The 25,134-nt window shown below is 41.1% G+C and overlaps 1 protein-coding gene across 1 annotated transcript in view; it reads left to right on the top strand.

Annotated features, from left to right (window-relative positions):
* The window catches only part of sorcs3a (sortilin related VPS10 domain containing receptor 3a), a 296,809-nt gene that overhangs the window by 72,309 nt on the left and 199,366 nt on the right, over nucleotides 1–25,134 (top strand). The window contains exon 2 of the mRNA XM_088374786.1: nucleotides 11,283–11,350. Coding sequence (XP_088230912.1) covers nucleotides 11,283–11,350 — 68 coding nt within the window. The remainder of the gene's footprint in view (nucleotides 1–11,282; nucleotides 11,351–25,134) is intronic.

Genomic DNA, 25,134 nt, shown 5'->3' with positions numbered 1-25,134 from the left:
TGCAATAACTATGCCGGGTCTTAATTGGGTAATTGCGGCTTAAAACATGGGAGGGTTATAGGTTCACGCATTAAAGAGCACAATAACAAAACCTGCTGTGAGTTGTGGCAAACCATGCTACAACAGTTTGGTGACACTAATAATTTATTGGGACAAAAACTGGAAATTCCCTATGTCATATTTTTGTATGTCAACCAGGAGAGGAACTGGACAAAGTTCACAATCTTGTTTCATGAAGAGTGATATGATTCAAGACAATACATTTTGGATAAAGTATTATTATTATTATTATTATTATTATTATTATTATTATTATTATTATTATTATGAAACTCCTTTGTTTTTGCTTTTGACCATAAACTGACAACATTTGTGCTTGTGTAGTTTTTCTCTCTGTACTTCTAACATTCCATGATGTTGCCATATCTCTATCTTTTCTGTAACTCACTGATAATTACACCCATCTCCACATACCCTGCCGCCCGAGTGAGGCAGGAGAACAGTCCAACCTAACTTATTTTCTTATCTACATGAAGACAGACTTGCCTACAGCCCAAGTGGCACAAAAGATCTCTCTCTGACAGTTACATTTCCTTGTGTTGGTGGTGAGCCCGGTCTGCCGCAGTGACTTGCACCACCCTCACCCATGCACATGCTTCACCACCTGTTACTGTGGATCATAACATCATCCAAGTAGGCAGCAGCATACACAACATGACTGACTGCTCAAGAATGTGATGTTTTGCCCTAAGATCTGGGATGCACTTTTTTTTCCCTTATTCTAGTTCCATGTTGATAACCTCAAGCGGTTAAAAGCCAAACAGGTCAGTCAACAGAAAGTATAGTCACCTACAGTAGCACGATTGCAGACATCACCACCTACAAAGTTTTGAATCATGATCTTTCAAGGTTTTGCTCAACCTTGGCCATTTATCGGGTAGGATCGACAACTACATGGCACAACTACATGCCTATTCTTTAATTTTGCACAAAAACACACAAGGTGTACTATCAGGTAGAATTACTAAAGAAGCCCTTGGAAACAGCACATGCACAACTCTATGATGAGAGGGTGTACCCTTTTGGCATATCCACCAAGGCTAACACCAAGATATATCCCTGTGTACTCCGGTGAAAATGCCCAATTAAGTTTGCACTTGCAGGGAACCTCAAAAAGTGCTAATGGCTGAAACAGTGCTTTTGCCAAATGGATCACATACCACTGGCATACACCTTTGCTAATGTGGAACTAATAGGATTGTCCATTATGTCGTCTCGTTTTACTATAAGCTATTTGCTGAGCAATAAAAGTACGATGAACAATCTAGTTAACTGCTAGCGGCATTTTGAAGCCATAGACTTCCTCTTCTAATTTCCTCTTCTGTCTGAATTTCACCACTTGGGATAGTAGGGTTATAATAGTGTACATAATAGTATATAATAGTTATAATAGTGCGGATGTGTTTAGAGAGAGATGGGCATTACCTGTCCCTGGGACAGAATGATTGTGGACAGAGGACGACACAAATAACGGACTAATCAGGGACAGAAATTAATTTGTGTCTTTCCCTGTAATTGTCCTCAACCGAGTCAAGTACCAACTGACAGAAACACACCCAGCCTGTCTTGTGTGTGTAATCCACCAATAGAGATTGCATATGAAGTTTCATGATGTGTTGCTTGCCTTGTGCATGTTCAGAGTGTTTCTATGTAGAGGGAGTGACTTACCTTTGCTTCAAGCGAATAAGAGGAGGAACCGTCCTCCTCTGGCAAAAAAATGTACATATCACCATTCAGTCTGGTGACCGATGGTGGTTGTGTTGGTTGACACTTAAACAGTTGTAAACAATTCAATCTATAGCGCACACACCACAATGTAGTCTAACATTGTATTTTTATTTCACCATATATGCACTGTCTGTGTGTTTTGCGTGTGTGTGTGTGCATGTGTGTGTGTGTGCGAGTGTGTGTGTGCGCACGTATGCATGTGTTTTAACTTTATTTGGCTGCTTCCGCCTTTTCATGCACATGCGAGTGATGGAAGTCTACCAAAATGAGCGTTTCCATTTTATCTTGCATGTGTAATCCATATGTTCGGAACAAATGCGAATAAAAAATATAGTGAAATATTAGGGTGAAAAAAAATATTCGAGCAGGAGGTGGCAAAAGAAAGTGATTTTGCTGAAATCCTATTTTTGAGAGATTGATAACAATGACTGAAATAAGATCAACTCCAAACCAATCTGGTAATATTTTATCATGAGTGGTAATTCTATTAATAATAATAATATAAGAATAATAATTAATAATATTCATCATGGGTGGCGTTTTGCCACACACTGTCACCTGCTAGTTTGTTGTGCCGTGTTGTCGCGTCTTCGCTCTCGCCCCTCCCTGCCTTTGTGTCTCCCGTAACCACGGTAATCACTGTTACCTGCTCCTTCTTGTCAACCCTTGTGTATTGAAACCCTGCCCGCCTGTCACACCCTGTCAGATCGTCTGCTTATGCTCCTGCTGTGTATCCATCCTGCTGTTCATTTCCTGTTTCATATCCTGCATTCTCCCCAGTCGAAGTCACAGTCAGTATATGTTACCTGTTTCTGTTCCTGGTCCGAGTGGACTTATGTTAGCTGTCCGAGTGGAGTTCTGTTCCCCGTCTGCTGTCCTTGGGGACTTCCGACCTGTCTGTAAACCTACTCTCCTCTACCCCTTTTCTTGTCAATAAACATTGGTCCAAGCATCATTTGGTTGCCCTAATTCGATCCTTGATACGCTTGGATGCAATGCACAGTGGGACTGAGATCAGCCGTCTCAAACTCAATTTACCTGGGGGCCACTGGAGGTGGAGTCTGGGGTGAGGCTGGGCCGCATTGGTTTTTATTATGCTTGGATAAAAATGTTTAATGTTATCAAATTTAAGGACAATAATTATCAAACAGTAATAAATAAATACCGTATTTGCCGGTGTACAGGTCGACTCGGTGTATAAGTCGACCCCCTAAAATTCGACGGAAATTTACGATTTTATGATATATCCTTTGTATAAGTCGAGCTCAATTGTTGCATTATATTAAACTTCAAAATTCAATATGCGAAATTTATTGACGAAATGTGTTCAAATTCCGGGCGGCCGTGCGCATGCGGCTGTTTATAAGCACCGCGGAGGAGATCGCGGCCGGCGAGCTCGCGCACGCCGCCCGGCACCAACGGGAGGCCGGAAATAGCTCCAAGCCGAGCGGATCGGCACTTTATAAAAACCGCGGAGGAGATCGCGGCGCCTCATTGGACTTCCAGCGGCCGGCGAGCTCACGCACCCGCCCGGCACATCCGGGAGGCCGTGCGCACGAGCCAAGTGGCCGAAAATAGCCCCCGCCGAGCGAATCGGCTGTTTATAAGCACCGCGGAGGTGGTCGCGGCGCCTCATTGGACTTCCAGCGGCCGGCGAGCTCGCGCACCCGCCCGGCACATCCGGGAGGCCGTGCGCACGAGCCAAGTGGCCGAAAATAGCCCCCGCCGAGCGGATCGGCTGTTTATAAGCACCGCGGAGGTGGTCGCGGCGCCTCATTCGACTTCCAGCGGGCCGCGCACTCGCGCACGCCGCCCGGTTCAAATTTTCTAAGTGCAACGCACAATGAGATGCATGAGAAACGGCCTTGGTTACCATCACATTTGAAGCGATGAATACGAAGTTAAATTTTATGACTCGGTGTATAAGTCGAGGTCGATTTTTTTCCGTCGATTTTGGATCGAAAAAGGTCGACCAATACACCGGCAAATACGGTAAATAAATAAGTAATATGATAGCCATGAAAATAATAATACAACAGATACAGAAAGCTGAAAATAACACATATAGTTGGTGACTAAAGAAATGTATTATTATTCACGTCTGTATTAACAGTTCTTTAACCTCGGAAGGAACATTGTTCTGAACATGGCTTCTGCTCGAGACCTGGCAGCACATCTTTTCGCATAGCTGAGCCACATTTGGTGTGATGGAGGAAGCAGTTGAGACCTTCAGTAGGGCTTGAAGATGCTCATCAGTAGGTCTGGACCTTTGGAGTTCAAAGTATAACAGACCTTTTCGCACAAGTACTATATGTGTTCCCAAAAAGATACATTCGAATCAGCAGCGCACACAACCTGTCATATCACAATGGCGAGCCACACTGACATCAAACTTTCATATTAAGGAGAGGGCCACAAACTATCATCCCTCAGGCCGCGAGTTTAAGACCACTGGTGTAGAGATGTGCAATCCACCATTTTTAAATGGCAAATAAATTGCGTGTCTCATCAGTTAGTCTATGACTTTTTTTCTGGACTGTCGATGGACAGGGGGACGGACCTCTTCTGTCTGAATTTCTGTCTGAATGTCAGCTCTTTTCAATGGTGAAGATCGACGGCAACGGGAGATGATTAGTTCTTGACATAATTTTAAATATTGAAAGATTAAGATACATTTTTCAGAAGGTGACTTTCTATTGGTTAGCAGCTTTGTAAATGTGATGTGGTTAAAACCTTTGGTGCAGCTAACTTTAGCACTGGTGCAACCAAGAAAAAAAGTTGAGCGCAGCAATGGAACCTGTGCAAAAAGATAACGTAGTGCTCTAAATGGTCTCCTCCACCTCCACAAAACTGGGCGCTGTACCCCCACCCCAGCTGCAAAGCAATGATTGACTTATTTACAGTTCCTCATGTGGCAGACTTGAACTGGCGTCAGTGTTCCTCAGACTTAAAGCCCATGCGCTCATAAACGGCTTTCCTCACATCTTTGAACCAGCTCTGTGAGAAGGCCGGGATGCTGAGTGCTTCAGTCTGCGCAGAGTAAACAAGCACACAGCCCACTCTGCAGCAGGCCACATGACACTGCTGCAGACGCTGTTGCCACAAAGATGTCCTGGAAGGCGTGGGGGTCTTTTGCCGATGGTATCTCATGAAAGCGATGCTGGAGATGAGGGAGTTGGAGCTACATATACCTGGAAAGCTAGGTCTGCCACTCTGTCAAGGCCCAGAGTGCCTCCAACTGCTGCATGTTCACTGCTGCTACTTCCCGGCGCATTGCGGCAATCTCAGCCAGAAACTTGTGCCAATCTCCTCACCATGTGAGGTTGCTGTGGATCTGTCAACCTATGTGTTGGGGCATATTCTGTGCCTATGTTGATATTTCCTGACCTCTATATTCCCAGAGGCGTAAATACACAAAAACAGATGGATAGCGTGCAAAAAAACAACCCAAAAAAAACCCGACTTGATGACTGAAACTTTGTCAAACCTGTAAAAAAAAAGGTTACTTTTCATAATATTAGCAACAAGAGTGAAGGTATGACCATCCAGTGTTTGCATTAAAAAAATATATGTTTGTGGTGAAAACCTGCAAAAGCATTACAACAGAATACAAACCATTGGTAATAACATGGACATGATGTACAGATGCAATTATGACAAGGATTTGCACCTAAATATTTGTTCTAATTTTCTTTTATCTATTCCTGTTCTTTAGCTGCATAATCCCAATTTTACTATACTGTAGGACAAGGGTGTCAAACTCATTTCTGTCGCGGGACTCATTGTAGTCATAGTTTCCCTTGGAGGGCCATTATGACTGTCAACATCTTATATTATTTACAGTATAGGCTACACGGCAAACTGATGAATAATAGTTCTGAAATCAGAAGCTTGTCAAAACTGTTCAAAATGTTTAAAAAGATGAATGGTAATAAAAATTGCTAGCGATGTTTCTTTTGGAAAACATGGAGACAATTTATGATTTTAGTAATGACATAAAGTTGATGCAAAATTTGTCTTGGTGGGCCGTATCTGGCCCCCGGGCCTAAAGTTTGACATCAATGCTGTAGGAGGTGCCCCACTGCTCAAGATAGACGGTAAAACAGTTACCAAAAGTTGAGGAGAGGATAACATTGCTATTAAAGAACAGTTTTAAGGTCAGAGGTTATCCGGAGAATGTCATGATTTTTAAAATCAGTCAAATTAGATACTAAGCCATGAACCATTCTAACTTCTTACCACGATCTACAATAGTGTCACAAAAATGAAATTATGCCACCTAAATGAATTAAACTGTACAGAAAAATCACCACTTTAAATCAGGTAGGTTATAAGAGTTTTGATCATAAGTGTGCATTGATATTTTCCAGTTGAGTGATTCAAGCAGCCAAAAGTATCATCAATGAAAGTGTACTGTTCATGAACATTGATTTTAAGGGGACATGAGATATGGAGTTTATGGTGAAACTGAACACATTTTCAAACTTGAAATGAGTTTCAAAGTCAGCAGATCTTTCCTCAATTTAATAGAAAACAAGCCATGTTCAGCTGTTGTTTGACAGGCAATGACAACATTTCATTACATAGTGTTTGTTTTCTACAATACACGAAAACATTTGTTTCCATGAATCTAATTGAACTGTCATACAGTATTTTAGGGCATCCATTATCCGAAACGCAGGACAAAATGTATTTGTTTCATGAAGATTTGTCAAGTACAGTGGAACCCCGGAACTCAACATATTCAGTTTTCAACAAAAAAATCCACGAAATGTATGTCCCGGTTCTTGGACAAAGCTTCAGAAACCTACCGGACTCACGTGGCTATTGTAAACAAAATAGAGTTCGTTCCACCTGCCGCAAGTCGGCGTTAGTTGGCGTTGTTGTTTGTCGGGTTGTAGACCACTCTAAGGCCACACTGTACTAGAGGAAAAACACGGGTCCCAAGAAAGATGCAGGAGAAACGGAGAAGAGGAAAGTGGCAAGGGCAACGATCGAGTTGAAAAAGGCGATCAGACAAGTCTGAAAGAGGCGTTCGTGTGATGGTCTTGGCATCAGAATTCAGAGTGCAAACCATAAGTTCATTTTTGAGAAATAGAGAGGCGAGAAAAACTGCTAGTGTTGCTTAGGGGGTTACAAGAGGTTACTGGGCAGGTTCCAGTGTAAAAAAACAAATAAAGGAAATTATTGAAAAAAAGCAGCCACCAGATTTCATTTTATTTTTTGGGGGGAAAAATATATTCAGTGCCTCATCAATATCAATGTCTGTAGCTCTTAAGTTTACTGTTTTAATGATGTGTTTCTTATTTAATGTTTCTTGCATATTCAACTCTGCATATTTTTGCTACACAATTGTGGTATGAAAAAGGCAACATTAGGCTAAAAACCTGCTGTCTTAGAACAGATTATTGCGTTTTCAGTTATTTCTAATGGGGAAAATTGCTTCGGAACTCAACGGTTTCACTTCCCAACGTTGTTTCTGGAACAAATTAGTTTCTACTGTATATGCACAACAATCCCTGTATTGCATTAGATGCATGTCCAAATGTCGATGATTTTTTTTCTCATGAACAGCATATTTTTCTGGAGAATCAAGTGTAAAACATAGTTGTAATGATGCCAGCCACAGTGGCATTTGCATGTGCAGCCCGTGACCAAAAAAGAAAACACCTGTGTGAAGGCGTCTGTGTCCATACTCAGGAGAACTCAGAACGATAGGCTACAGACATAAGGCACGTACTAAACAAACAAGAGCATGGGAGAGACAGAGATGGTGGAATCGAGTCTTGTGAAATGCCTCACTCGAGTTGTTATTTTTAGGACTTTCAACTTGCTTGCCAAAAACTCGACAGACTTAGGACTTGGTACCTTACTGACTCGACTTGACTTGGTCGAGAAAGAAAGAAAGAAAGAAAGAAAGAAAGAAAGAAAGAAAGAAAGAAAGAAAGAAAGAAAGAAAGAAAGAAAGAAAGAAATAGACTTAACAGGGGCTTAAGAGCACAGGCAAAAGGCAGCTTGAGACAATTTGCGAGAATAGATATGTCCTGCTACTACTGCCACTTAGTCTTTGCTGCACCAAGTTCGAGAAGTGCTAAGTCTCCTCTTGGAGATTTTGGGCCCATAATCCTTAGAGTTGATAATGAGAGATCAACCTAAATGATATATCAGTCAAATAGGGAAACTTATGGTAACAGCAAAGGCATCAGTCTTCATTCCACAATCCTGACATTTTTATTACCTTGCTTTTCTGGGGGACTATTTATAGTAAAGGAGTGCCAGAATTGCTGTAAAAAGAGGAATCTCCCAGTGACACATGATATATATACGTGTATAGTTATATAAATAAGTGGATGCTCAACCGTTTTGAGCAACTGTGTTGACGTTTTCAGTCATGTATTTATAAGAAAAAAACAAGTTGTGTGCAGATGTTGCAGGATAAACACAGTGGGATCATCAAGAAGCAAAAGGAGGCAGATTTAATAAGGTAGATAGATCATAATGAATAATAACCATCCAACCATTATCTGAACCATTTCTCCTCACGAGGGTTGTGGGTGTGCCGGAGCCCATCCTAGCTGACTTTGGGCAGTAGGCAGGGTGTCCTCTGGTTTGGTTGCCGCAGGGCACACATAGACATACACATTCATACCTACTGACAATTGAGAGTCACCAATTAACCTACCATGCATATCTTGTGTGTGAGGAACCCACAGCACCCAGAGGAAACCCACGCAGGCACAGGGATAACATGCAAACTCCAGCGCCAGAATCGAACCCTGCACCTCTAAACTGTTAGACGGACGTGCTAACCAGTGGACCACTGTGCCACCCTTTTGAAGAATACTCTCCTGATAAAGTATTTGCATATAAGAGTGAGAGGAAGAGAAGTGATACAAATAATACAATTTTACAAGCAATATAATACAAAATGTTTTTACCAATTCATCTCACACACATAGTGTATTAAACACCCATCACCACTTAAATCAGGTAAAACTCCTTAATGAATAGCAGAAATAAATATCATGGTCATTTGTGTAACTCAAGCACACCACACAAACGGTCAGCTTGTTTCACAAGCACTTTGTAGAATATCCCAAATAAACCAATGCATTGTACACTTCCAGGATATGTTGAAGACCAGTGTTTTGATTAACAACGTGAAAACGGTGATGGTCAAAATGTGACCATGACACGCTAAAAATTAGGCTTCATCTCTTTGGCTCTCTGACCTGGTATAACCTTTTTTTGCTCTAATTGGTTTGCAATAAGTTTTTCCGCTGTACTCAAGTTTGAGAACAAGTTAGTGTTTCTAAAGTCTTCATCAAACTGTCATGTGAGAACAGAACCAGCAGCAATGTCATGCACATCAATAGGAAATGCTATTTTTATGAGAAATCCAAATCCTTTATAGTCCACCGAAACATACATCTTTAAGCTTTACAAAAGAAATTAAAATGTGCTGTCTTGTCCAACCCTTTTTATGCTTTATTCATGCAGTCAGTCATAGGCTGATCAAGGTCGAGATACTGTGTGTTGTTGACATGACAAGGTTCATAATGTAGTGTAATCTGATTATGCATTGCAAAACAAGACAAGACAACCGTAGTAAAATAAACAACTTTGACAGGACCGCAGATACAGTAAGCAGTTTGATGGCCTACCTCACAGAAACAATATTCTGTGCCAGCTCTCAATGTGAAGTTTGCATGGGTTCAGATATTATTATTATTTTTTTAATAAATGAAGAATGTGGATTTATATCTTCCCAAGATCTCCACAGTCCAAAACCTCTAGGTTACATTAATTAAAGCACAAATGGAGAGGTGGTTAATTCGTTGATGGATGGATGGATGGATGGATGGATGGATGGATGGATGGATGGATGGATGGATGGATGGATGGATGGATGGATGGATGGATGGATGGATGAGAATGCAAATTCATTCAGATTCATAAGCGTAACAAAGAGTGGTGGTCAGCGTGTGGCATAAATATGAGCGCATTGTCATTTTCATGTTGCGGCAATGGATACAGTAGCTTAAGTTATCTGTGAATTTTGTTAACATCACTGAAAATTTCTGCTCCATCCCCCAGAGATTCTGAAAATTTGACAAGAATTTTTTTTAACAAAAAAACAGTCAAAATATGGAACTGCAGCTCTGAACAATTGATAGGGCGCATTGTTTTATCAGTTAAGCTGAATGTTTTAAATGTCTATGGAATTCAGAAGTTGTGTTCTCCAATTGGATATTGTGAACAGCAAGGGCGGCCGCCATACTACAGTGCCCAAAACATGTTGCATTTCTATTTCCGGTGGCCCATCAAAACGACTCAAGCTAAAATAAATTAATTGAGACTCTATGGGTATATTTTCAAATACACTCCAAATAAAAATCGTAAAACCAGTGGGCCAAAATAGATACATTTGCATTTTCTACTGGAAGGTTCTAAGTACAGGTTCAAAATGCACAAAGACAAAATGGGAACAAGCAACTAAATGTTGAGAGCATGCGATTTATTAAAAAGTACAGTTTAACTGAAGTAGGCTGTTGATCAGCTGATCAGAAGTTTGAGCCCAAAACACAGAAATTGCACTTTTAACAGAAGAGTCTCAAAAACTATCTCAGTAACGAGAGGTGTGATGCAGGTGTTTCCAAAAGGTTGGTGAAAATGTTACTCCAAGAGTTGAAGAGCATCTATTGTCTGGAACTGATGACCATTTTTTCAAATTCCCCGGCCATCATCCCCAAATGTTCTCTTTGGATAAAAAAAAAGAGGGTAACACACAGGATGGTTCAAAAGAATGATGTTATTCTCCTGGAAAAAAGTATTAGTCAGTAAACATTATTGTAAATTGTGGCATTGTCCTGCTGAAAAACCTTTACAATTACCACACAGACGAGGGCCCTCTGTCATGAGGGATGGCTGCTGTACCATCTCCACATAGCCAGTTGCTGTGTGACAACCCTGCACAACGTGGAGCTTCACCAAACATGGGCTACTCAAAGGTGGAAGAAAGTTTTATTCTCTGACGAGAAACAAGTAACCTTGATGGTCCTGATGGCTTCAACATTACTGTCTTGACAGAGAAGAGATCCCATCAGAGATGTTTTCAATGTGGTACATTGAAAGGTCAGAGGGAAATCATAATTTTCCTTCTTTTGAGAAAGAAAGAAAGAAAGAAAGAAAGAAAGAAAGAAAGAAAGAAAGAAAGAAAGAAAGAAAGAACGAACGAACGAACGAACGAACAAACATTTAAAGGGGGTGATAATTTAATTTGTGCAAAACTGGCAACCCAATCAGCATTGCCAATCAGAGCCGTGGTTGGAGACAGACTGCCTTCCCTACTACACCATCGATGACCCATATTTTATTGATAGGTTAATTACTCGGCCACCACAGTCCACAATTATTATAAATTTACACATTTATTTGTTTAAGCAAAAGACACTTGTAACAAACATTTTAAAACTTGATGTTTTTTTTCCCAGGTTATACTGATACTAACTAAGCTGTACGACTTTCACATGGGCAGTGTTACTGAGAGCACTCTATGGAGGTGAGTGAAAAGCTTATTTTAATGTCTGAATTTTCATTATGTCTAAATGTGTACCACCAAAGCAAATGCCAAATATCGGATGTTATAACTTTCCGCAGTATAATGGAGCCGATGTAATCTGTTACCGGGGGATATGCTTTGCCGTGATCTTTTTGTGGTTATTATTAGTTGAATTGAACACATGAGAACTTATAAAAAAACAACAGTTGTAAACTCTCATTAGTGCAGAAGAGACTGCAGGCCATTTTCATCATGATGAAACACAATCAACTGTCATAAAACATTCTCCAAGGCTGGATTACATCAGAGGTTTGATTGCGCATAGATCATAGTCTGGAAATTATGTTTTGTTTTCGCACATGCTGAAAATGAGCCGTTGCGAGTCAGTGTCGGTTAGAAAGCGTTGACTGACTGCATAGTGCATAGCATGAGTCAAGAAATGGGCATTATGTCCCAAGGACAGAACGATCCATCCATCCTGGACAGACACCCATTTTCAGAACATAACATAAAATAACATGACAGAACAGAAATACTTTTGTCTGTGAACGTAACCTGGTAATATATTACCATCTGCTGGTTTTTTTGTGTCACTGCAAAAAAAGTGGGTGACCGTACGTTGAATCGTTGTGAATAGTCAATCAGACAGCTAATGAGGTTTCGTTTCAGATTTGATTCTACACTTGGCTACAAACTCAACTTCACGAGCAATTATGAGCACATTGGGAAATTCACTCAGCATGTGCACTAGTTCAAGTGTGACCGTTTGTAAATCCAGTACAGGCTCAATTTTGCCGTTCGGAAATTCAAAGTGCACCAAAAACAATGTACCATTGTATGCACTTGGCGCTCCAACTGGAGAAACTGTGTACTGGCTTAATTCATGGGAGGGGACTCTTCCTCTCCAAACACTCCCATCTATCTATCTATCTATCTATCTATCTATCTATCTATCTATCTATCTATCTATCTATCTATCTATCTATCTATCTATCTATCTATCTATCTATCTATCTATCTATCTATCTATCTATCTATCTATCTATCTATCTATCTATCTATCTATCCATCCATCCATCCATCCATCCATCCATCCATCCATCCATCCATCCATCCACCCAACCCCACCTACCTACCTACCTACCTACCTACCTACCTACCTACCTATATATATATATATATATATATATATATATATATAAGTTTTATATATATATATATATATATATATATATATATATATATATATATATATATATATATATATATATATATATATATATAAAACTTTTCCTCACCCCCGTGGGTGGTCTCTTTTTCCCTTCAAGCTCGGGTCCTCTACCAGAGGCCTGGGAGCTTGAGGGTTCTACGCAGTATCTTTGCTGTTCCTAGTACTGCACTTTTCTGGACTGAGATGTCAGATGTTTTTCCTGGGATCTGTTTCAGCCACTCCTCCAGTTTGGGGGTTACTGCCCCTAGTGCTCCAATGACCACAGGTACCACTGAAGTCTTAACTCTCCAGGTCTTCTCCAGCTCTTCTCTGACCCCTTGATATTTCTCAAGTTTCTCATGTTCCTTTTTCCTAATGTTACCATCATTTGGGATGGCTATGTCAACCACAACGGCTTTCCTCTGCTCTTTGTCCACCACCACAATGTCCGGTTGGTTCGCCATTACCATTCTGTCTGTCTGGATCTGGAAGTCCCAGAGGATCTTGGCTTGGTCATTCTCTACCACCTTTGGAGGTGTTTCCCACTTGGATCTTGGGACTTCCAGTCCATACTCTGCACAGATGTTCCTGTACACTATTCCAGCTACTTGGTTATGGCGCTCCATGTATGCTTTACCTGCCAGCATCTTACACCCTGCAGTTATGTGCTGGATTGTCTCAGGACCTTCTTTGCACAATCTACACCTGGGGTCTTGTCTGGTGTGGTAGATTTGGGCCTCTATTGCTCTGGTGCTCAAGGCCTGTTCTTGTGCAGCCAGGATCAGTGCCTCTGTGCTGTCCTTCAGACCAGCTCTTTCTAGCCATTGGTAGGATTTCTGGATATCAGCTACTTCAGCTATGTTTCGGTGGTACATCCCATGTAGGGGCTTGTCCTCCCATGATGGTCCCTCCAGCACCTCATCTTCCTTTGATGCCCATTGTCTGAGACATTCACTGAGCACGTGATCCGTTGGGGCCTTATCCCTGATATATATATATATATATATATATATATATATATATATATATATATATATATATATATATATATATATATATATATATATATATATATATATATATATATATATATATATATATCATATCATATATATCATTATCTCAGTGTGTTGCATTAAAAACAAATAACCAGAAGGGAAAGGCTCGAAATGTGGTTGAAAGAAAAACCTAAAACATGTTCCCAAAAATTAAGATTTGTAGTTGAGACAAATAGAAACCAAAAGAAGTATAGTGCACAAAATTGAGAGGATTAAAGAAAATAAGTGATCTGCTGTAAATATGCACAATAGTTTACAGTTACCTCAACATATGTGAAAATGCATATGAACATGTATCCTGCGATCAAATTCAGGGGGGAAATGTAGGGCAAAGAGACATTTGGTCTGTTGCAAATTCTCAGAAACAGCTTTTTCCCTTTCATAAATCTCCCTCCCAAGGAACGTTGTGTTACATCAAAGGATCTCACGATCAGGTCAAATTTCAGATCAGCTATTTTCTCTATTGGAACTGCCGAATGAATACCTTAAGACCTTAAGAATTAATTATCATGTATCTTTTTCAAATGTGCCTCCATATCTAAGAAAGAAATGATGGCAAGTTATTCATAGCTGACTTTTGATCAATTCAATAAACAGCTTGGACTCAGAGATGTTCAACCTTTATAATCTGACCTCTCGAGTCAAGTTTTTTTTTTTTTTTTTTTTTTGATGAAAATGTAGCGGCTCGGTGGAGCACTGGGTAGCACGTCCGCCTCACAGTTAGGAGGGTGCGGGTTCGATTCCACCTCCAGCCCTCCCTGTGTGGAGTTTGCATGTTCTCCCCGAGCCCGCGTGGGTTTTCTCCGGGCACTCCGGTTTCCTCCCACATTCCAAAAAAAACATGCTTGGTAGGCCGATTGAAGACTCCAAATTGTCCCTAGGTGTGAGTGCGATTGGTTGTCTGTCTCTGTGTGCCCTGCGATTGGCTGGCAACCAGTTCAGGGTGTCCCACCCTTACTGCCCGGTGACGGCTGGGATAGGCTCCAGCACGCCCATGACCCCCGTGGGGACTAAGCGGTTCAGAAAATGGATGGATGGATGGATGAAAATGTATCAAAATTGTTACATTTGTGTGCATTTGTGTGTAAATTGTTTTATTTAGTTTATTCAGTGTTATGGAAGAGGTGCCAGGTTGTGGATGGTTTGGTATTCTGACTCCCGATTGTTAAATGGATACATTGATAAATTGCCATCATGACTTTATTTATTTGTTTATTTGAACTTTAATCATCCAATCTGCCAAACAAGAGTCAATGGCAACGCTTGAATAGCCCAACAAACGGGACTTGGCACACTAAAGTGCAACCCTTAGTAAAAAAAAAAACATGGAATTCATGTAGCCAATATTTCCAGAACAGGAAAGTAATATCTAATGAATTTATAAATAATAAATAAACTGTCTGCCCGTCTCTCCCTCCCTCTCTCTCTCTCTAGCTCTCTCTCTCTCCCTCTCTCTCTCTCTCTCTCTCTCTCTCTTATCTCTCGCTCTTTCTCTTCCCCCTCTCTCTCTCTCTCGCTCTCTCTCTCTCTCTCGCTCTCTCTCTCTCTCTCTCACTCTCTTGCTCTCTCTCTATCTCTCTATCTATCTAATTAATTTACAAATAAACTAATTTAACACTGCATGAAAAGCGGGAACTTTGGAGGTGACAAACTTAAAACTTGCACACACACATCAAAATTCAGAGACCATCATTACCATGCAACCTATCTTATTCATTTTGCCTTAACTGTTGTTTCGCCAGAGGTGCGGCAAATACAGAGGTATAATATGCTCTAAAGCAGGGGTTGGGAACCTTTTTGGCGGACAAAGCCATATATGCCCATTTTTTACAAATAATTTCCCGTGAGAGCCATACCATTTAAAAAAAAACGATAGGCTAGATACAATTAAATGCATGTATTTTAATTAAGACCAACAATTTTTTGAGTGTACTAATGTATTCTTTTTAATAACGTTACCAAAAGAGCCATACCTGGCTCGCGAGCCATATGTTCCCGACGCCTGCTCTAAAGAGTTCAACTTTGATGACAATAGAATACTTGCTAAATTTGCCAGTCAGCATATTTATATGTGCATAATGTATATATTATATAATATATTAACACTGGGGTTGCACAGCATCATCATCATCATCATTTAAGTCATCACGAATAAATTGATAAGTATTTAACCCTGGTTTCAATATCAAGTTCTTGTTTGGACAGATAGAAAGAAGGACTCAATTGATTTTGATCCACCTCAGATTTGACTATTATTATAACACTTTTCTTAGAATTAAATTGGATGTCATATTACACAGTCTTTACTCAACACTTACTTTAAATAGTTGCTGTCGGCCAGGACCATAAGGTGACATTACAACTGTTAGAGTGGTTCTCACTCTAACTTATTTGCAAGAACCACACAGGAGACAGTATGCCCTTTTAGCACTTGCAAGTGGAGAAAACGTTCGTCACTGTAGATACAGAGATGTTCGAACGGAGTCTGCCTTTGGTCTGTTGCAAGAGCATATTCATTGAGAGAAAGCAGGGTGGGGGTGACAGGTTTGATGAACCCCCAGCGTCTGGTGAGATCAGAGCAGGAGGTGTCTTACAATCTAATTTAAAAAGAAAAACTTTGATTGCTTCTTCTGTAGCTGGTCAGCCAGGGCAGAGGATGCAAGCACTTTATTTTACTGTGTTATGAGAACAGGACAAGTTTGGTTAATCATTATGAATGAATGAATGAATCTTTATTTTGAACATGATTTAAAGAATAAAAACAATAAAAAAATAACAACAAAAACAAACAACAATATATTCCAACATAATCATAAGATCAGAATAATCTATCAACCCTAACAACAACCAGGTCATCTGTATACCTTAGATCAATGGTTCTTAACCTGGGTTCGATCGAACTCTAAGGGTTCGGTGAGGTCTGAACACACCTGATTTATAGTGTAAATTCGTGATGACGCATATCCGAACTGGTCTCGCAAAGGCAACAGAAGTCACACTGAATTGCAGGTATGTAATTTGTTGTGAGTTGATGCATTTTGTTGGTTTTGTTCTTTGAACAACGTGATGTTCATGCACGGCTCATTTTGTACACCAGTAAAAAACATCTATGTCTGGAATTTGAAAAAATATACCGTATTTTCCGGACTATAAGTCGCTCCGGAGTATAAGTCGCACCAGCCATAAAATGCCCCAAAAAGTGAAAAAAAACATATATAAGTCGCTCTGGAGTATAAGTCGCATTTTGGGGGCAATTTATTCGACAAAATCCCACACCAAAAACAGTCATGAACGAGCAACAACAGGCTAAACGATAGCAACAACAGGCTAAACGATAGGTATGCTAACGTGACAAACACAAACAAAGAGCTGAGAACGGGCCTGACGTAACATATAGAGTGATTAAGGACAACTATTACATGAATAACATGTTTATAAAACCATTGGTGTCACTCCAATTCATTAAATCCATCGATCGTTCTTTGTCAACAATGGGTGCGCACGGCTGAGGGCGCTTGCACTTCAAAATATTCCACAGGCTCATATAACGATAGATAAACTATATTTCCAATAACTATAATACAAGGCAATAATATTATCAAACCATCCGTGCACTTTAATTCCATTAAATCCATCGATCAAATTCCTCGTCCTTTGTCAACATCGCCGCGCGTGCGCCCTGACGTCAGCCTCGTCTTTATTCCACAGATCTACTATATAACTATATTGTAGCGTTAACAAAGTACAAGGATAGACGTGGGTTTGGTAAACGGCTCTTTATTAAACAAAACAAACTTTCAAGCGTGTGGAGGCGTGGACTTCCAGACAGACCGGGCGTGCGTAATGGCCATGTCCGAGCCCCGTGCACCGTTCGCGGACAGCCACTCGGCCGAGCGCCGGACCCCGACTCAGTAGAGTAGGACCGGGCGTGCGTAAAAGCCATAATAGTTTTTCAAACCTTCTATGTCACTCCAAATCCTTAATTCCTTCAAACTCTTTGTCCTCCGTGTCACTTAGAAATGATCACCGCTAATGATGCCGGTAGTCCTTATGTGGGCACGTTTGTATGTAAACAACCGCCGCGCCGCGCTACTGACGTCACTTGAAATAGTAATCCATTGGTACATCACGGTTCTCCAAACTTTCTTTCTGCTGCTCAATTACTGTTTTCAGCTGCATATTTTACAACTTGAAGTTTGTAACCTGCAAAATATGAGTTTCTTTTTGGTGCCATTTTTCTTAAGCCCACCCAGTTGATGAGTCACGGCCAACGGTGAAATTTAGAGCGCCCTCATCCAGTTTCGTCTGAAAATATAATTTTTTTTTGGTTGTTTTATCAAAGTCAAAGTCTGCTTTATTGTCGATTTTTTTTTATATACTAAGACACACAAAGAGATTGAAATTACGTTTCCACTATGAAATTTAGAGCGCCCTCATCCAGTTTCGTCTGAAAATATAATTTTTTTGGGTTGTTTTATCAAAGTCAAAGTCTGCTTTATCGTCGATTTTTTTTAATATACTAAGACACACAAAGAGATTGAAATTACGTTTCCACTATCCCTCGGTGAGATAGTACACATATGCATACAAGCAACACAAAAAAAAAACAAGAAAGCACAAACAATGAATAAATAGTGTTGAATAAATGATAAATAAACAAATAATAAATAATAATAATAAATATAAGAGGAGCAAAAATGGAGCAAGTGTACATACAGCAGACAGTGGACTTGGATATGGTGCTTTAAAGTGTTAATTGCTTTATTTGATGTTTTCTCTATTTTTTATGTTTTGAATATGTTCAAGATAAAGATATAAAAGCATGTGAAGTGATCAACTATACTAAAAATAACATGGGAAGTGGTCAACTATACTTGTAAGTGATGTCTTAATGATCAAGTAAAAATTTGTGAAAAAAACATATATAAGTCGCTCCTGAGTATAAGTCGCCCCCCCACCCAAACTATGAAAAAAACCGCGACTTATAGTCTGGAAATTACAGTATATATTTTTTTTCACTAAAGAAGGGTTCGGTGAATGCACATATGAAACTGATGGGGTTCGGTACCTCCGACAAGGTTAAGAACCAATGCCTTAAATAGTTAATGAGCCTGTTGCCCATCATTATCCCAGTTTTAGTCTTTTGTCGAAGTAGTCTCAATGACATTATTAAGAGCATGATTAAAGAGCACCGGTGATAATATCTCAATGCCTTACACCACTGGCGACAGGAAAGCTTGTTCAGCCTTCCTTCATCTTACCTGTATGTTATTTGGTATATCATCAGTGCAGAATATGTATTAAGTATGGACGAACCTCTCGCTCTTGTAGTTTGATGAACAGTCTGACATGGTTGATGGGATCCACCACTTGAGATGCAATGATAAAAGCACAAAAATAGAGTTCTGTTGTGCCTCTTATATTTAACCACTACCGTATTTGCCGGTGTATTGGTCGACCTTTTTCGATCCAAAATCGATGGAAAAAAATCGACCTCGACTTATACACCGAGTCATAAAATTTAACTTCGTATTCATCGCTTCAAATGTGATGGTAACCAAGGCCGTTTCTCATGCATCTCATTGTGCGTTGCACTTAGAAAATTTGAACCGGGCGGCGTGCGCGAGTGCGCGGCCCGCTGGAAGTCGAATGAGGCGCCGCGACCACCTCCGCGGTGCTTATAAACAGCCGATCCGCTCGGCGGGGGCTATTTTCGGCCACTTGGCTCGTGCGCACGGCCTCCCGGATGTGCCGGGCGGGTGCGCAAGCTCGCCGGCCGCTGGAAGTCCAATGAGGCGCCGCGACCACCTCCGTGGTGCTTATAAACAGCCGATCCGCTCGGCGGGGGCTATTTTCGGCCACTTGGCTCGTGCGCACGGCCTCCCGGATGTGCCGGGCGGGTGCGCGAGCTCGCCGGCCGCTGGAAGTCCAATGAGGCGCCGCGACCACCTCCGCGGTGCTTATAAACAGCCGATCCGCTCGGCGGGGGCTATTTTCGGCCACTTGGCTCGTGCGCACGGCCTCCCGGATGTGCCGGGCGGGTGCGCGAGCTCGCCGGCCGCTGGAAGTCCAATGAGGCGCCGCGATCTCCTCCGCGGTGCTTATAAAGTGCCGATCCGCTCGGCTTGGAGCTATTTCCGGCCTCCCGTTGGTGCCGGGCGGCGTGCGCGAGCTCGCCGGCCGCGATCTCCTCCGCGGTGCTTATAAACAGCCGCATGCGCACGGCCTCCCGGAATTTGAACACATTTCGTCAATAAATTTCGCAGATTGTATATAAGCTCGACTTATACAAAGGATATATCAGAAAATCGTAAATTTCCGTCGAATTTTAGGGGGTCGACTTATACACCGAGTCGACCTGTACACCGCCAAATACGGTACTTCTTTTAGTAAAGACCACAAATCAGTGCCATGTCCATTTTTGAAACCGAATTGGTTTTCAGAAATCTTGTAATCTTGGAGATTGCCTAATAAAATAATATGTGGAACCTTATCTAATATACTTGGTAGAGCAAATGCCTTTCAGATGGAAATCTTCATTAAGCACCCCCCCCCCATGGGCAAAGTTTAGTCAGCACCAAAAGAATTGCATATGAAATTCTGTCTAGTCAAAATGCTGAAATGCTAGTAACCAGTAGCCACAATTCAACTGTTTATCATCCAACCATCCATCCTGGTCTCCTGTTCATGGTCATGGTTGCTGCTGTTTATCTCAGCTGATTGGGGGGGGGGTACACCGGTAGGAGTACACCGGAGCTTGTTGCCAGCCAGTGTTCAGGGCATGTATTGAGACAGGCAACCATTTGAACACCATTACCAGGGTTAGGAGGGTTACCTTTAAAGTGTATTCTGCTATAGTTAGTGCCATAATATTAAAGTAATGAAACTTGAATTCTTTATACTGCACAATTCAATTGTCTTGATACTGTAAAAACACATAAAACCTTACAAAATGTGTGATACTGCAGGGGCACGAATGATGAATCACGATATAGTGATTATATACGTAGATATAGTGGTGGAACACTGGTAATATTTGCATTGTGGACATGTTATTTATTGTGCTCTGCTCAATCTGTAGCAATTATTTACTTACAACTACATTGCTTGCTTTGGTTGCAGTTTTTTAATGAGAGCCACTCAGCCCTCAAATCTGAGGCCATGTTTGTGTGAACCTAAATAGAAAGAGAACAGAAAGAGGGATCTTGCTGTGTATTATCACTTCATGACTTCTATTCTGCCACACAGTCTGAATGGGGTCACTTGCAGGTGAAGAGGAACATCCTCTAAAATTGCATCATTTTGCTAGGTATGCTCACAGGCGATATGGTATTTTACAGGTCAGTGCCTCTAATAAGTATCCAACTCTAAGAGACACCCACCTGCTTTCTGTGACCTTTGGCAATTGGACTTGCTATTTTCCTCCATACCTCACCATCATGACCTATACACTACAGAACATCTTATAAAATGCCCTACTCCTAAGAGTCCTGCTGATTGATTGAGGTGATTCAAATCCTTACAATGTTTTCAAAAGCTCTTCCCTGTGATCTAATGAAACCAATATTCCTTTAAATAACAGGCTAAATTTTACTAAGTTTCTGAGCCTCGAGCCACTATTTATCGAAATTGTGACTAACAACAAATGTGAAAGTCAGAAACATGCCTTTCTTGCTGTGGTGATCATTGATAAAGAAGCCAGGAAATAAGACTCTTTGGTATCTCATATTCCTACTTTACATCGGTGATAGGAACAGCAAGTCTCTTCACTGTACTGAATTCCTAGAATCCATCCATCTACCCAACCCACCCACACCTACCTCCCTCCCTCCTCCCATCCATCCATCCATCCATCCATCCATCCATCCATCCATCCATCCATCCATCCATCCATCCATCCATCCATCCATCCATCCATCCATCCATCCATCCCCCTGCAGCAACACACCTGATTGAAATGATCAGGATTATCATGCTCCTTCAGTTTTCTCTCCCTCTCTCGCGCTCTCTCTCTCACACTTTCTCTCTCGCACTCTCTCTCTCGCACTCTCTGTCCTTCTCTCTGTCTCTCTCTGTCTCTGTCTCTCTCTGTCTCTCTCTCTCTCAGGGTCAGATCTGCTTAGAGTTGCCAACATGCGTCTGAAAATAGAAGAAAAGTAGAAAAGTTTGAGCAAACTACTCTTCATTGCTGCTTCCTTTACTTGTCATTTGGTGAAACTTCATGTTCATGTCGGAGTTACACAGGACTGGCTCTGAACCAGCTTATCATAAAGAAGAAAGGTAGCAGATAAAAGTACTGCCGAATCACCTAGGATGGCTCCCACTCACCTAGCAAAGCACTTTTATTTCCCTTAATAAAGTGATGAGTACATTTATTTATTCCCTGTGCTGCGCCAAATGAATGCACACTGTCAAATGAGCGTGCAATCAAACAAAAGTGTTCAGAGCTTGCACAGACTTCTTACATTTCCTGTGTGGCTTTTACAACTCTTCCTTCAGTAAGTCAAGAGCGAGTCTTCTTCAAAATATTTGTGACTTATATGTTGCAGACAACCAACTTACTGCTGTGACAGGGAAAGGATTTTTTCTTTTTAATATTGAGTCTGCATACACAACTCGCGGTGAGCATCACATCAAGGGACTGTGGCAGATATGAATAAAAAGTTAGATCCAAAGTACTCCATTAAGATGTGGTTCAGGAAAAAGATAGGAGGCTGCAGAGATTTTTATCAATCATGCCCATGTGTGAATGCAAAAAAAATAAATGTTTATTTTTTTGTCCTAATTACAGTTACGTATATTAAATCATTAGTATTTGGTACAAAGGCAACTCGCTTGTATAATGTATTTGAGCTGTCAAAATTAAATGATTACTCAACAACTAATCGATTATAAAAGCAATCAACGACCATTTTCAGGAATTGAGTACCGTCATTTCTTGACTATAAGCCGCTACTTTTTGCTCAAGTTTCGAACCCTGCGGCTTGTCGTCCGGTGCGACTTATCTATGGAGTTTTCGTGATTTTTGTGATAACTTGATCACTTATACACTCGTAAAAGGCTGTAGACCGTTGTTGTAGCACCGCTTTGCTGGGCGGAGGGAAATGTGACACGGTCACTGGGGAGTTTTTTTTCATTTTTTTTTTTTTTTACTGGTTCTTTTATCACAAACTAATTATTTAGTTAAAGTTAAAGTCCCAATGATCGTCACACACACATCTGGGTGTGGTTAAATTTGTCCTCTGCATTTAACCCATCCCCGTGTGATTTTGATCCATCCCCTGGGGGAGAGGGGAGCAGTGAGCAGCAGCGGTGCCACGCTCGGGAATCATTTGGTGATCTAACCCCCCCAATTCCAACACTTAATGCTGAGTGTCAAGCAGGGAGGCAATGGGTCCCATTTTTATAGTCTTTGGTATGACCCGGCCGGGGTTTGAACCCACAACCTTCCAGTCTCAGGGCAGACACTATACCACTAGGCCACTGAGCTTGTTAATTTAGGTTTCATTACCTGACATGTTTCGGCTATCACTTCTGCCTTCATGAAGGTGGAAGTGATAGACGAAAAATTTCAGGTAATGAAACCTAAATAATTTGTTTGTGATAAAAGAACCAGTAAAATAATTGACAATTGAAAACAAGATGAACATAGTACAACTAGTTTTTTTCATAGTTTGGCCAGGGGTGCGACCAATACTCAGGAGTGACTTATGTGTGGAAATTATTAACACATTGTTATATCATTTCACATGTTATTTTCAAAAACTACATGAGGGTGCTCTAGGCCTGTGGAATAATTTGAACTGCAAATGACGATGGGTCAGATGTAAGCCACGTAGAAGAGGAAGCGCTGCATCTTCTGCTTCTGGAGTTAGTAGAGTTGTTTAAAAGTGACACAGAGGATGAAGATTTCATTGGATTTAGTGAGGGTACGAGTTTATCTGGTGCTTAGTGTATACACACCCATGTTAACTGACTCAATCGGAAGCAACTTGACATCCTCGCAGTAGGGCATTATGCATTTATGACATGATCAACTTTGCAGATACATAAGTAATGGGTGTTAGCACTAAAACAACGTTGTTACAATGTTATATTTATCAGCTTTGCGTATTAATAAGAGTGTGGAGAGGACAGAATTTCACAAATGGGTGTCTGTCACGCGATGCGTGCAGGGGGAGCGGATGGAATACAGTTCACGTGAGCACGCACGAACACACTTAGATCGAAAGTTCAAGTCTGTTTGCACCACTATGTCAGAGATGATGTCAATCCATGGTTTTTGTGATACTAGTGTAAGGACCTTTAAAATGTGACAAATAATTGGAGAAAAACAACTATAAAGTCCATAAAGGTGAATTCTACTTGTGTAAATTACCAACACAAACATAACGCACTTCAGCTAGAGAGCAGGTTAACCGCAAACATCCTTCAACATTGTTGAAAAACCAATTGAACCTCTGCAAGCAAAAGCAACATAGGAGAGGAAAAAACACCTCTATGTCACGCATCCGCATGACCCGGAAACAGCTCATCCCTCCTGCCCTTCCCGTCCTGTCAGCAGCAGTCACCTGTGGCTTTCTCCACACCCGTCTGTTCCCCACTACCCCTTTCCCTCCAATAAACCCCTTTTTGGTCCAAGCCGCATTTGATTGCCCTACTCCATTTCAAGACACTCTCTAATAGAGAGACCTTGAACAGAACAAAGACTCGCATGAGGAAGCTGTCTGCCTTGACCAAATGATCATTATAGAGAAATCCGAATGGAATAGAATTCAACAGATCAGGTATAAATCTTTATCTAAATAGCACTATCACGGCAGCTTTGGTGAGGAAGGCAATACGTAACTTTGAATAGAAAAATAAAAAACAAGTCAAATGCACAAAGGGCAACAGAAATCCTCTTCCTCCATTGGTTCGCCCACACATTTCAAATGGTACCACATATGTCACCAGGAGCACGATCTGTGGGGGCACAAAAGGGAGTTATACATCTCAAACAGTAAAGCTCATCCGGGTGTTGTCGGGGCTTACTCAGTTGACTGTTTCCTTTAAACTTTCCTCCCCATGCACTCTACATATGTTTGACAAATCAGCTGCAAAATAAAATATTGCATCAAGTACTATACATTCTGCATATTAAATAACTTATATGATTCATATTTTACCAGCGTCTTTGATTAATGTCTTGGTTATGTGCGGACGAACGGCTGTAATCTCCTCTTGGGCCACACAGAATGAATTTGGCCACTTATGATTGATTTTATGACACAATGCTTCGGGTCAGTTTAAATTTAGACGCGGGCCGCATTTGGCCCGCAGGCCAGAATTTGCTCCATATATAAGGCGCACCTGACTATAAGGCGCAATGTCGGCTTTTGAAAAAAATTGAGGTTTTTAGGTGCGCCTTATAGTCCGGAATATACGGTATATGACAACTTACTACAAGTTTCCAGTGTTTGCTTTCGCACGTTGCTTCGACCAGGACGTCATATAGTGGCCGGTCGAACTACAAG

The sequence above is a fragment of the Syngnathus floridae genome, chromosome 4 (genome assembly GCF_059516105.1).
Source record: "Syngnathus floridae isolate MCC-2025c chromosome 4, RoL_Sflo_1.0, whole genome shotgun sequence".
Taxonomy (NCBI): domain Eukaryota; kingdom Metazoa; phylum Chordata; class Actinopteri; order Syngnathiformes; family Syngnathidae; genus Syngnathus; species Syngnathus floridae.
Note: the sequence above shows the minus strand (reverse complement) of the source record. Positions and strands in the feature narration are given on the sequence as shown.